This window comes from Ctenocephalides felis, unplaced genomic scaffold (genome assembly GCF_003426905.1).
Source record: "Ctenocephalides felis isolate EL2017-DRISC unplaced genomic scaffold, ASM342690v1 CF-g0.4_SCAFFOLD_00993, whole genome shotgun sequence".
NCBI classification, from domain to species: domain Eukaryota; kingdom Metazoa; phylum Arthropoda; class Insecta; order Siphonaptera; family Pulicidae; genus Ctenocephalides; species Ctenocephalides felis.
Window position 1 is genome coordinate 7,295 of NW_020537147.1, and position 14,892 is coordinate 22,186.

The following is a 14,892-nucleotide window of genomic DNA, read 5'->3' on the forward strand; positions in this document are numbered from 1 at the left end:
AAAACAATATTTGGACTCTTCAGTCGACTGATTAAAGCCAAGTTTAATAAATGTTTCGAAGAAAATTTTATATAAATAATTGAAAGAACATTTCATAATCTTGAGTGGTGTATCCTGATAGCATTTAAAATCCATTCTACTACATATTACAAAAATAATCATGTTCTGAATCTATTGAATTAAAATATATTTTTAAAATCACCTATTTATTTTTTATCAAAATAAAGTATTCGTTCTCGGTGCCGTCTAATAAACAAATGCAGATGGTTAATGTAATGGCTCGCATGCAAGCGAGTAACTCGAATAATTCGATTCAATACATAAAAAATTGAACTAATTATTATGTACATTTTGACACTGTATGTCTGTCATCATCATAAAATATTTTATAAAGTTCAATAAAAATTACAAGATTACCAGAATGTATGACAAATAAAAATATCGATACATACCAAACCAGGAAAAAACACAACACTTGCAACACACAATTTTTAAGATATTGTATCATAAAAAAACAAAATAATAAATTAAAAATAATAAAATTGTGTGAAAACATTTGGTAAATTAAAACGCTGGATGGATTGTTAATAATATATATTTTAATAGATCTTTACTCTTCGGCGGTGTATGATATAAGAGAGCGAATCTTACAATTTCGACGTAAAAGTTGCGCCAGGTTATGTCAAACGCGAACATTGCGATTGACTTACATGTTACCAACATACAAGACGCTGACGCTTCGTGCTAACAGTACGCACGAAGCGCGCGGTTTTTAAAGTTAAGAATGAACAATTTTGTCCATGCTCCCCCGCGATGCAAGCATCACGTATTATTAAAAAGGAAGTGACAAAATTATTCTTACAGTAATCAAATTAAAATGATATATATATATATGATATAACAATAATAAAGCAATATAATATGATATAACAAGAAGATTAATGATAGTGTGTAATCAAAATGAGTACACCAACAGTGGACTGTATAATCTAAATATAAATTCAACATTAATATTTATGCAATCAACAAACATAATGTTAAACATAATTAAATCTTAATAATAAGAAAACATAATATCCTAAATAGCGATTGAATTAACACAAGTAATATTTTTTACTAATTTATCTAATATTTATTTATTGATTAATTTATCGTAGCCTAAATTAAAAGGAATATGTAAACAAAACAGTGAAACACAAGAACAAATACCGATAGTGACTTACAATCTATTGACAGGGTAGTATAACAATTTTTGTAACTGGACGAGTATATGTCCCACTACTAGTTTTGACTGTCACTACTCTAACTTTGCCATCTTGGCCTGGCTTGGTGTCTATTACACGCCCAACGGGCCAATGTAATGGAGGCAAATTGTCCTCCTTTAACAACACTATTGCATTTAAATTAATATTTGGTTGGACCTGTGTCCATTTATTTCTTTTTTGTAAATCATTAAGGTATTGTTTTGACCAAAGTGACCAAAATTGGTCACGCATAGATGATATTTGTTTAAATAATTTAATTGGCTTAACTTTGGATGCATCACTAAAAGGTTCTGGAAAGGCTGTTAATGCACTTCCAATAATGAAGTGCCCCGGACTGATGTAAGCTATATCGGTGCTGTCATCCGTAAGGGCGAGAATAGGTCGAGAGTTTAGTACAGCTTCGATTTGACATAAAAGCGTTGTATATTCCTCAAATGTGAGGCAATGAGACCCGATAATTCTTCTGATGTGATGTTTCATCACTTTGATAGATCCTTCCCATAATCCTCCAAAATGAGGAGCATGGGAAGGCGTGAATTGCCATGTAATACCTAAATTCGATGACGCAGTGATTAATTCCCCTTTTGACTTATCGGACTGAAATAATGTAGCTAATTGCCGCAATTCAGACTTTGCGCCTACAAAGTTTCTCCCGTTGTCGCTGTGGATGACTGAACAGCACCCACGTCTTGATATAAAACGACGTAAAGCCGATAAAAAGGCGTCTGTCGATAATCCAGACACTAATTCAATATGGATGGCCTTAGTGGCCATACAAACAAACAGGGATATATAGGCTTTAATGCGAGGTGCCTTCCTCAATCGACTAGCTCTCAGTAACACTGGCCCTGCAAAATCCACTCCTACAATCTGAAATGGCCTGTAAGCAGTGACCCGGTCTTTTGGCAAACTTCCCATTAACTGCTCTGCACAAGTAGCCCTAAACCGAGCACACTTTACACATTTGTGTATTATGCGCTTGACAGTATTGCGACCATCTATAGGCCAGTATTTTAACCTGATGTTTGCTAAAGTTGTTTGGGTACCAGCATGTAGCAAACGTTCATGCTCTGACCGAATGAAAATGTCAATGGCCAAATTGGCCTTTGGTAAAATGATTGGGTGTTTTTGGTCATAACTAATATCCGCATTCTCTAGTCGACCACCTACTCTTAGTAAGCCTTCGGCGTCCACAAAGGGATTTAACGCCTTCAGCTTTCCTAAAGATGTACTGGACAACTCACCGGACATCAACTGATCAGGGATATTACCAAAAACTTTCCTTTGGGCTAAGTAAAAAATGCGTCTGGAGGCTTCCCTTAAATCGTCAACAGACAAGACATCTGATACCGGTTGTCCATCTGGTTTTCGAGAGCGAAATATTTTGAACCACCGAAAGCAATATGCAACCACCCTGACTATTTTATTGAATTTGGAAAACCTTTCTACTAAATGGTCCAAAAAACTATCGTCAATATTGACCTCAGTTGTTGCAAGTACTCGGCGCTCCGGAATAGCTTCTTCCTTTACAACATCTGCAGGTCTATTCGGCCATTTACAAGATTCTTCTACTAGCCAGGCTGGTCCATTCCACCACAAATTGCATTCTACCAATTCCAATGGTGTTTTTACACCCCTTGAAACTATGTCTGCAGAATTGTCTTTACTGCCGACATGTCTCCAAGCGATGCCTGGTGTAAGATCCAGAATCTCAGCAACTCTATTACTGACAAACATTTTTAATAGAGCGGGATCTGTCTTCAACCAAGCTAATACAATGGTGGAGTCACACCACAAAAACGATTCAGAAATTTGTATTTTTGTGATTGTCATTATCTGCCTATAAAGCTTTGCTAAAAGCAAAGCTGCCGATAACTCCAATCTGGGCAAAGTAACATTTTTTAACGGCGCTACCTTAGACTTCGAGCAAAGCAATCTCGAAGACGTTGTGCCATCTGCATAGGTAGCCCGAAGGTATATACAAGCACCATATGCATATAATGATGCATCTGAAAATCCATGACATTGGATCGTCACAGGAATTGAATCAAAGATCTTTCGTGGGATGATAAGGTTGTCCAAATCAGCGAGATGCCTTTTGAACAGTACCCATCTATCTTGCAACTCTTGTGGCAAAGACTCATCCCAGCCAAGATTCTGCCTCCACAACTCCTGCATAATCAACTTAGCGGTCACAGATACTGGAGAAATAAGACCAATGGGATCATAGATCTGTGCAATGGTGGACAGTACCGACCGTTTTGTGTCAAAGCCCTTTCTAACCTCCGTCTCCCCTACCTTAATATGCGAAATTTTGAAGCAATCCTGACAGGGGTTCCATGCAAGACCGAGGGTTTTGACAGTGTCTACCTCAGAAAATAACGCCATGGCAGAACTTTGATTTTCTTTAGGTACTGACCTCAACACTTCTCTACAATTGCTAGACCATTTATGTAAGGAAAAGCCTCCTTTACCTAAAAGTTCAACAACATCCCTTTGCAACCTAACTAATTCGACAGCTGAATCTGCTCCAGTGATTATGTCATCTACATAGCAGTCCCCTTCTATAGCCAGCGCTGCCTGTGTGAATGTTGTCATATTATTTTGCGCAAGCATCTTCAAACAGCGCATAGCTAAATACGGGGCGCTAGCAGTGCCATAAGTCACGGTAGTCAATTTAAAGAATTTTAGGGTGTCCTGGGGTGTTTCCCTCCATAGGATAATTTGATAATTTTGGTCTGCTTCCCTGACTCTTATTTGCCGATACATTTTTATAATATCTGCCACAAAAACAAATTGATGACACCTAAAGCGAACTAGAATAGAAAATAAATCTTGTTGCAGCTTCGGTCCTGTGTGCAGAATATTATTTAAAGATATGCCTGAAGTTGACTTGGCCGATGCGTCAAACACTACTCTAATTTTGTCAAAGTTATTATCTTTGACCACTGGATGATGCGGCAAAAAATAGTACTTATTCTTAGCAGCTTCCTCCAGTGTCAGCACCATCTCCTCAGCATGACCTAAGTCGATATAAGCTTTAACAAAATTAGAGTAGGCCGTGAACAAGGCATTGTCCTTGGCAAACCGCCTCTCCAGGTTCAAAAATCTATATTTGGCAACAGCGAATGACGATCCCAGCTTATCTATTTGGTTATCTACAAATGGCAAAGCCACCTCAAACTGCCCATTCTCAAGTCTAGCTACATTTGCAATGAAATGATCCTCACATGCTTTGTCTGACCCAGTCATTGTGTAATTAGAGGATACCTCCTCTAACTGCCAGAACTTTGTCAGACTATCATGAAGATCTTCATTGGAAATGAAGCCAACATGTGCACGGCTCTGCATTTCTGATGCGTATACACCAGAAATCAGCCACCCAAAGCAACTTTTCCTAAGAATGGGAAGATGATTACCTAAGCGAATGCACCCCTGCTGTAAAACTTCAAAATATAGTTCAACTCCAATCAGCATATCAACTGCACCTGGAACGTTAAACATGGGGTCTGCCAGCGAAACATGGTCTGGAATCTTCCAGCCATCATACTCTATATAAGCAGACGGTAACAATTGTGTAATTCTGTCTACAGCCACACAATTGATAGTGCGCGCAAAGACTCCTACCCTTGACTTTATAGTCAGCTTGACAGACTTATCACAAAGCACACTCTGCCCTTGCAACATACTTAACTTGTGAAATGACGAGCTGACCGGACATTTTAACTTGGCAAGTAAGGAAGTCGTTATTAAATTAATTTGCGAGCCACTATCAAGCAAAGCCCGTACCTTATGTTGGGTTCCATCTGAGTCAATAACAACAAGAGAAACCGTTGACAACAAAGTCTGCATTCCTGTACTGGCCATACATACTGTGCTACTAGAAGTACTGGGCTTAGGCTCAGGTTCCTCATGCAACAGAGCATTGTGTGGTTCTTTACATTTTGTACACGTATATCTGAATTTGCATTTAGCTACATTATGTCGAGAAGCCAAACAACGCGAGCAGATGGAAAGTTTATTAATAAAGGCTTTGCGTGCCTTAATATCAAGTGCCTTAAAGGAAGAGCACTGATAGAGCATATGGTCATCTTCCTTGCAATGAGAGCATAATTGAGCAGGTTTCTTGACAATTGTGTGAACTGACTTCGTGATGGTTGGTTTGCTGTCTGAACTACACGAATGCTCAAGAGCAGTTACCCTAAGTTCAAGAAATGTAAAGAACTCAACCAATGTAGGTAACTGCCCTGACGCTCGAGACAGATTCCAAGCCACCTTCGTACTACTGTCAAGCTTTCTGCTCAACATATGCAGCAAGACAATGTCCCAATGCTCTGCGGGTTCAAAGAAAGCTTTTAAAGATTGCACCTGTTGCCTTGCACCATTTAAAAGGGCTCTCAAATTTTCAAATGAGCCTTTGTGAATACTTCGAATATTTTCAATGCTCTGCAAATGAGCATTGATGATCAATAATTTATTACTGAAGGTTTTCACAACTAAATTATATGCTATTTCATAATTTTCATTCGTGATACTTATTGTAGAGATTAATTCCAATGCCGACGAAGTGAGAGCACCTTTCAAATAGTGCAATTTCTGTACAGGTGAAAGCTTTGAATTATTGTGGATAAGCGAATTAAAAATGTCAATGAATGCTGTCCATTCACTATATTCCCCATTGAATTTAGGTAAGACAATGTCTGGCAATTTCACATCCATCAAAGTGTTAGATGATTTTGTAGCCGGTTTTTGATGACGGTCAATAATAGTTTCAATATCCGCCATCATATCGAAATATAAATCAGAGTACCTTAAATATTCTTTAGTGTACACACCTGGGGAAATACTATTAAGCTGTACGTATGTCTCATCCCAACTATGGCATCGCTCCACGAGTTTCTGCTTCCGAACTGAAAGTGCCTTAATATTATCACCCTCACGGAATTCTGCTATAAACTTGTGAATTGCATCAAATGACGCTTTAATCATTTTGTAAGTACCTTCTAGTGATTCCACATCCGCCATTATGCACAATTATTATTTAACTACAAAAAAAATATTGCAAATATAATCACAAACCGTGACACAATACCTTAGTTAATATAAATAATGTATGCCTTGTGGTAAGATTAAACAAAAAAAACTAAAAATGACAATAAAATCTAACTATATGACTGATGAGTAATCTGCTACTCCTGTGCGAGTACAACCAGTCAGCAATACAGCAACAGTCTTTCACTTTTATATATTATAAGTGAACAATAGGTTTAATTAAAGACTCACGCCCTCGTGTATGTATTACACGAGTCAATAATAATCTTAATCCAGTCTCCACGTGTGATTTTGGCCTCGATATCCTCCCCAAATAGTGTGGAGATTTGCCAATTTCCAGGAACTCGTCGATCTGAACAGCGTGGTCACTACAAGACTCCCTTGGACAGCGACGTGAAACCTAACCTCGAAGTCCGGAACCCCCAGATCTTCTGAATGTCACGATTTCAACGCCCGAACTGCTTGCCCGTGTCGATAAAATTAATATGCTCTTCGTTTTGTTTACGAACGGCTTAGACAACTTCTAATGCCGCATGCGTAACCAAACAAAACACGCCGGTAAAATATTTGATATATAATAACTTTTCTCACCACAGTGTATAAAATCTCAAAAATAATACTTGCACTGGTTAATATCCGTGAGAAAGACCAATTTATGGTAAATTAAAACGCTGGATGGATTGTTAATATTATATATTTTAATAGATCTTTACTCTTCGGCGGTGTATGATATAAGAGAGCGAATCTTACAATTTCGACGTAAAAGTTGCGCCAGGTTATGTCAAACGCGAACATTGCGATTGACTTACATGTTACCAACATACAAGACGCTGACGCTTCGTGCTAACAGTACGCACGAAGCGCGCGGTTTTTAAAGTTAAGAATGAACAATTTTGTCCAACATTTGTAATGCATTGCAAAATCATGCCATACAAAAACTAAGAAATTCATGTAATCTGAATCCCAGATCAATTCTTGGAATTGCTAGAGATTTAAAAAAAGGTAAAACAGGGGTGGGAAAATAGAAACAATAATAAAACTAGGTATTAAAAATTAAAAATAACTAGTGGTGTACGGCATCGTGCCTTGGGGCAAATTGCTGGAACTTACCGTACCATAATTAAATATTCGAGGAACATTAAAGTTTTCAAATAGATTATTGTAAATACTGTAACTTACATATGTTTACAGAAAAGTAAATAAACAAAACTGAATCAATAAATTTAAAATGAAGGACATTGTCTAATTTTTATAAGAATGATATAAACTGAATTGCAAGGAAGAAGATATTTATTTGAAATATATTAGTGAGCTTTAGAACTTTAGCTAGAATTAAAATTTAAATCTAAAATATTTTCAATATTCAAAAGAAAAAACTTTTTGGAAATTAAAATCAGTTGCTTAGTACTATCAAAAATTGCCACATTCTGCAGATTTTGCTCGGTATCTCCGAAACGGCTGGACTTGCCTTTACCAAAAACTAATTACCATTTATCCCCATCATTACGAAATGAATGTTGAAGGAGATATGAATTATTTAAATCGCAGGATTCGTTATCTCAAAAACTCGATTTCTATTTTCTGCACGCTATGGTTCATATCTCCGAAACGGCTGGATCTGCCTTTGCCAAAAACTAATCAGCACATCTCCCTATCAATAGGAATCGAATGTGTTTTGAACTATTCAAATCGATTAATCCGTGTGCCAAAGAAAATGCGGACACACAAAACACACACATACACATTCATTTTTTCTGAAAGCTTCAAAACGTGAAGAAATGCAAAAAAATTCATTTTTCATTCTCATTCTCATAACTCATTCTCATTACTATAACTTACCCTCAAAATAAAAAAAATATATTGAAAAATTAAAATTTAGTAGTGGTGCATATGCTTGATCCTTCCGTTCCGAACCAATTTGTTGGAACTTCTCGTACCGTAAATTAAAATTTATAAAAATGCTTTATTAACTTCCCGTAGGGTAAGTTATAGTAATCGTCCAAAAATCGAAATCAAAAATTTTTACATTTCTCGACGTTTTGAAGGTTTTTGAACATTTTGGCATACTTCAGAAAAAATGGATGTGTGTGTGTGTGTGTGTGTGTGTGTGTGTTTTGTATGTCCGCTTTTTTTCGTCCACGTTTTCGGGCGCACGGATCAACCGATTTGAATGGTTTAAAAAACATTCGATTCCTATTGATAGGGAGATGTGCTGATTAGTTTTTGGCAAAGGCAGGTCTAGCCGTTACGGAGATATGGAGCAAAGAGTGCAGAAAATAGAAAGCGAGTTTTTGAGGGAACGGATCAACCGATTTGAATGGTTTAAAAAACATTCGATTCCTATTGATAGGGAGATGAGCTGGTTAGTTTTTGGCAAAGGTTGGCCCAGCGGTTCCGGAAATACAGAGCTAAATGTTAAAAAAATGGCAGTTTTTGAGAGAACTAAGTGTCCGATTTAAATTGCCTAAAGAACTTTCTGCTTGTTTCAACAAAATAATTGATTTTGGAAAAAAAAATTTTTTGTTTCTAATTTTTTTTCAAAATTTTTTTTTTGTAATTTTGGATTAAAAATTCAAAAAATCACCCAAGCTAAGCACAGTCTAAGCGCCACTCTGGTACAAATGTTTACCCAAGTGCGTTTAGACTGTTTATGTACTGGGGCACTTTTTCAATTTTGTGAAAATTATTGAAAAATGTGAAAATGCCGCCAAGCTAAGCACAGTATAAGTGAAAATGTCGCACAGAATTATTTGCAAATGCGTTTAGACTGTGACTATGCGGGGGCACTTTTTCAATTTTGTGGAAATTTGGCAACTATTTTTTTTTTTTTGAAATTTGATTCGAAATGAAATGACGATTGTTAATGTTCTGGAGATGATAAATTGATTTATTTATAATTAACTTTCCGTAGGGTAAGTTATAGTAATCGCACAAAAATCGAAAATGAAAATTTTTATATATCTTTACGTTTCAAAGGTTTCTGAATATATTGGCATACCTCAGAGAAAATTGATGTATGTGTGTGTATGTGTGTGCGTGCATTTGTGTGTGTTCAGATACAAATTTTCGTCGACGATTTCGGGAACCGGGATGAAGCAATTTGAATAATTCAAAAAACATTCGATTCGTATTGATAAGGAGACGTGCTGATTAGTTTTTGTCAAAGGCAGGTCCGTTCCGAAGATATGGGGCAAAAAGAGCCACAAACGGTAACTCAGTTTTTAAGAGAACGGATCGTCCGGTTTGAATAATTCAAAAACATTTTACTTGCATTATCAAGATGAAGATTTGATCAAATTTTCATGAAAATAGGTCTAGCGGTTTCGGAGATCTAGTAAAAAAAGTAAAAAAAAAATAATATTTGGCGGTCAACAATAATCATTAGACATTAGACATATGCACATCAAATTATCAGATATTTTTCAGAGATTTTAACAATATCAGAGATTTTAACAATAAGTATACATTTTGTTAACATTCCTATGGGTTCCGTACCAATGCTTATGCTTTAGACAGCGACGCGGCGCTTACGCGCTTCGATATTTAGTCTCTATGCATTAAAGCAGTACGATTGCTTTGAAAAAAAGTTCAGAGTTTCCAAAATATTTCAAAATAAATTTTTCAACAAAATGTAAGTTTTTGTCAAAAATTTATATAGTTCCTCAAAATTCTATTTTTTTTTTCAGAGTAAATTTTTGTTCAAAAATGTTAATCTTTTCAAAAAAAAAATAATTTTTGGTACGGGAAGTTCCAGCAATTTGCCTTAAGGCACGATGCCATGCGCCCCACTAGTTTTTTTTTCAAAAATTGACAAGATTAGATTTTTGAGATATTGAGCTATTTGAAAAATTTTGACTTATTTAAAAAAAAAGTTTTTTTATATTTTAATAATTGATTATATTTTATTTTTCTTTTAAATTTTGAACTTTTATTTTGATGCGCGTAAATGCCGCGTCGCTGTCAAACGGATACATGCAAACAAAATTTGTATTTCTCATTAAAATCATTATAAAATATCTGATTATTTAATGTTCATATGTCTAATGATCATTTTTGACCGTCAAATTATATTTTTATTACTTTTTTATTTGATCCAAAATCTCTGGACCTGCCTTTCCAAAAATTTAATCAGTTCTTCCTTTCGTCAATACAAATAAAATAAATTATTCAAATTGTTTCTCTAGAACTGAATTTCCATTTTTGCTTTTTTTCCCCGTCAGCAAAAATTTGTATCCGGACATACACATATATCAATTTTTTCTAAGATATGCCAAAATGTTCAAAAAACTTTAAAACGTAAAAATATATATAATTTTTCATTTTCGTTTTTTTGCGATTACCATAACTTACTATATAAAAAGTTAATTATACTCCAACGCAATCAATACGATGAACCCGATAACTATTATCACAATTAACTGGACTTTCGTTATTAATTTGCTATAATTGTATCATATGATATGATTAATATATTAATAATGTAAACAGGGGCGTAGCTACGGCCGTATCAGGCGTATAAAAATACGCATCCCCCAAACCAGGTAGGGGGGGGGCAACATCCGTAAGCAAACATTAATAATAATAAAAAATATTTCACAAAAAAAACAATTAATTATGAAAACTTTGTTCAATCAAAATTAATGTCGTTAAAAAAGTACGCAAAGAATGTAAAATTATTATTTTAAAGAGTTTTATTTTGTCCGAGCCACGGGAGCCCCAAACATGCGTAAACATTAGTTAAATCCAACGAATTTTTATTTTATTTCACTAATAACAAAGCTTAAAATAATCATAAAAACTTTCTTTCAAATAAATTTAATTTCGAAAAAAACATGAGCGTTCAAATTTTTATGATTTTTTAAAATTAATGGCTTGTCACAGGCTCATAATATTTTAGTAATTGTGATGGTTATGATCATGGAAAGTTTTATCAAAATTGTAATTTTTTTTTAACAACTAATTACGAAAATGCGTTCCGGTCGACATATTCCGAACAGTTTTTGATTTTGAAACCAGTACAAAAAGTTTAGTACTCTTCTCCTAATTTCAAGGAAACTGCTCGGCCTATTATTGAAAAACCAAACATTTTCTGGCCAAAACATAAACATCTCCTTCGGAAAGTTAAATACTTCAATGATAGACAGACCACCATTGTTCATAGTAGCAGAAACTTTAGAAAAACTGTAGCCTTCATAAGCTATAAATGAATTAATAAATGTGTACATTGAGTTTGAATTGTTTGTAAAAATGTTGGAGGAGGAATAGATATGTAGCGACCTGTCAACACACGTCGCATTTCAACTTGACAGATGTACATTATTTTGGCTCATCATAGTGTCAGCGCAAAAACAAAAAGTTCATATGTCAGTTCGGATCTCTCTATTGTTTCTCCCTAGTCTCATTGCCAAAATTATAATTCTTGAAACCTTTTCTTTTTAATTGTAAATAAGTAAATACCAACTATATTTTATAAATGATCAATATGATTACACATAGTGTTGTTACTATTGTCATAATAAACAATATACGTAATATAAAGAACACGATATAATATTTCATGGAATTTATTATGTCTATAATTCTGGTATTTAATATGGACCACTGCTTTCCATATTTTGGTAACCCCGAGAGTGAACAAATAATACGCAAGAAGGTAAGAAGATCAAGACATATTTAGAAGTAAGAAAAAAATAAATTGAAGTCTCATGAATTATTAAGAAAAGAATTTTTAAAAATATAAATAATTAATATAAATGGCTCACAACTGCCATAACTCGAAGAACATTCTAATCATACAATTGAGACTCCGACCACGCACTTCGAGATCAACAACAACACGTGCTCAATAAATCACTTATTATCCTGGTGAATAAGTCGATTAAAACCACCTTGGCAGCAGACAGGGAGCATCAGCAAACAATTTGGCAACCGCCATACACACTAGGCCACGGCCACGTAAGCAATCAATGGACTAAACAAACATGGCAACCGTCATACGAAACGGCCACAAGCAATCAAACAATGCACCAAGCAAACACGGCAACCGCCATTCAAAACGGCCACAAGCAAGCAACCAACTCACCAAGCAAACATGGCAACCGCCAGCAAAAACGGCCACGGCCACAAACAAACAAAAATTAGTCACACAATTAAAATAAAAAAAAATTGCAAGAAAATTCAAGATGGCAGTCAGAGATGCAAAACAATCTTTTCATTGGGGCGGAGTGATCTGTAGCGACCTGTCAACACACGTCGCATTTCAACTTGACAGATGTACATTATTTTGGCTCATCATAGTTTCAGCGAAAAAAACAAAAAGTTATATGTCAGTTCGGATCTCTCTATTGTTTCTCCCTAGTCTCATTGCCAAAATTATAATTCTTGAAACCTTTTCTTTTTAATTGTAAATAAGTAAATACCAACTATATTTTATAAATGATCAATATGATTACACATAGTGTTATTACTATTGCCATAATAAACAATATACGTAATATAAAGAACACGATATAATATTTCATGGAATTTATTATGTCTACAATTCTGGTATTTAATATGGACCACGCTTCCGTTTAAATATTCAAACTCCTCCTCGATAGATAAATATTGATGATAAATGATCAATAATAATATTGATAATAATAAGACAAAATTCTTTCCTACCTGAGGGAGCTCCAAAAAAAAAATTGATAAGGGGCCCCGCCAATGCACGCTTATAGTTAATGCACAATAATCTTCAATCAAATACATTTAATTTTATAAACTATACTAATAATAAATAAAATGAACTTCAATAATCTTACAAGAATATTTCGCTTATTACTTTCGCTTATTACTTTCTTCATAGCAATACAACAACAACGACCTATACATCAATTCAGAATTGGCAACGTAAAAATACATAATATTTATTTATTAACTTCGCGTATAGTAGGATAAGTTATTGTAATGTGTATATGTATGCGCGTGTGTGTATCGACGATTTCGAGTCTATGGAACAACCGATTTGAATGATAAAAAAACAATCGATACCTACTGATAGGAAGAAGCTCCGATTAGTTTTTGGCAAAAGGTCCAGACGTTTCGAAGATACAAAGCAAAAAGTGCAGAAGATGAAAATCGAGTTTTTGAGAGAACGGAGCATTCGATTTGAATGATCCAAAAAACATTCAATTACTATTGATGTGTAAATGTGGTAATTAGTTTCTGCTAGAGGCAGGTCTAATCGTTTCGGAAATTCGGAGCAAATGGCAGTTTTTAAAAGAACTAAGCCTTCCATCATTCATTTCATTTCCAATTACAATTTCTAAAAAATATTTTTTTTAATTTCGAATATAGTTCGGATTTTAATTTTAATTCTAGCTAAAGTTTTAAGCATTACTTATATATTTTAAATAAATAACTTTAACTTTGCAATTCAATTTACATAATTTTTATAAATATTAGACAATGCCCTTCATTTTATATCCGATTGATTAAGTTTTGTTTATTTAATTTTCTGCAAGAAATATATAAACGTCCATTTTATAAACTCTTATATTATGTCTATAAAATAGTAATAACAAAAGTTACAGTATAATAATCTATTTGAAATCATTTAATATTTCTCGAATATTTTATTGAGATACAGAAAGTTCCAGCAATTTGCCTTTTTTATGATGATATATGTATAATCTTCTGTTACCAACCGTTTTCATAGTCTATAAAAAGTGACTTCGCTCTATTTTCTACTTTTGGATTCTACTTGTTCATTCGTCGTTGGTATAGAAATAGATCAAACAGATTTTACGATTCTAAGATTTCCTATTCATAACTATAAAACATTATTAAAATCAACAATAATATAATATAATATTTTGGCGAGAAATTGATATCTTTAACTTCCCTTAGGGTAAGTTATTTAGTTTCCATAGGGTAAGTTATTGTAATCGTTTAAAAATCGAAAATATTTTTTTTACATTTCTTCACGTTTTGAAGGTTTCTGAACATTTTGACATACCTCAGAAAAAATGGATGTGTGTGTATGGGTGTGTTTGTATATGTATGTATGGATACAATTTTTCGTCCACGTTTTCGGGCGCACGGATCAATCGAATTGAATGGTTCAAAAAACATTCGATTCCTGTTGATAGGAAGATGTGCTGATTAGTTTTTCACAAAGGCAGATACAGCCGTTTCAAAAATACGGAGCAAAAAGTGCAGATTCGATTTGAATGATCTAAAGAACATTCAATTTTTAATGACGGACTAGATTTTGGCAAATGTGCAATAAATTGCAGTTTTTGAGAGAGCTAAGCATCCGATTTAAATGTTTCAGAAAACTTTCTGCTTGTTTTGACAAAATAATTGCTTTTGGAAAAAAATAATTAAATTTTTTTTCAAATTTTTATTCAAAAAGAATGTTTTGTATGTCGAAAATAATTCAGATTTTAATTTTAATTTTGTCACTTATATACTTTAAATAATTAATTTTAATTTTGTAATTCAGTTTATATAACTTTTATAAATATTAGACAATGTTGCAGTATTTATAATAATCTATATGAAAACATTTAATATTCCTCGAACATTTCGT

The 14,892-nt window shown here is 34.1% G+C and overlaps 1 protein-coding gene across 1 annotated transcript; it reads right to left on the reverse strand.

The window, feature by feature from the left end:
• Positions 1–1,226: 1,226 nt before the first annotated feature.
• LOC113365416 lies at positions 1,227–6,290 on the reverse strand. Its single transcript, XM_026606980.1, has one exon. The coding sequence runs from the start codon at positions 6,288–6,290 to the stop codon at positions 1,227–1,229; it is 5,064 nt and encodes a 1,687-aa protein (XP_026462765.1).
• Positions 6,291–14,892: the final 8,602 nt, after the last annotated feature.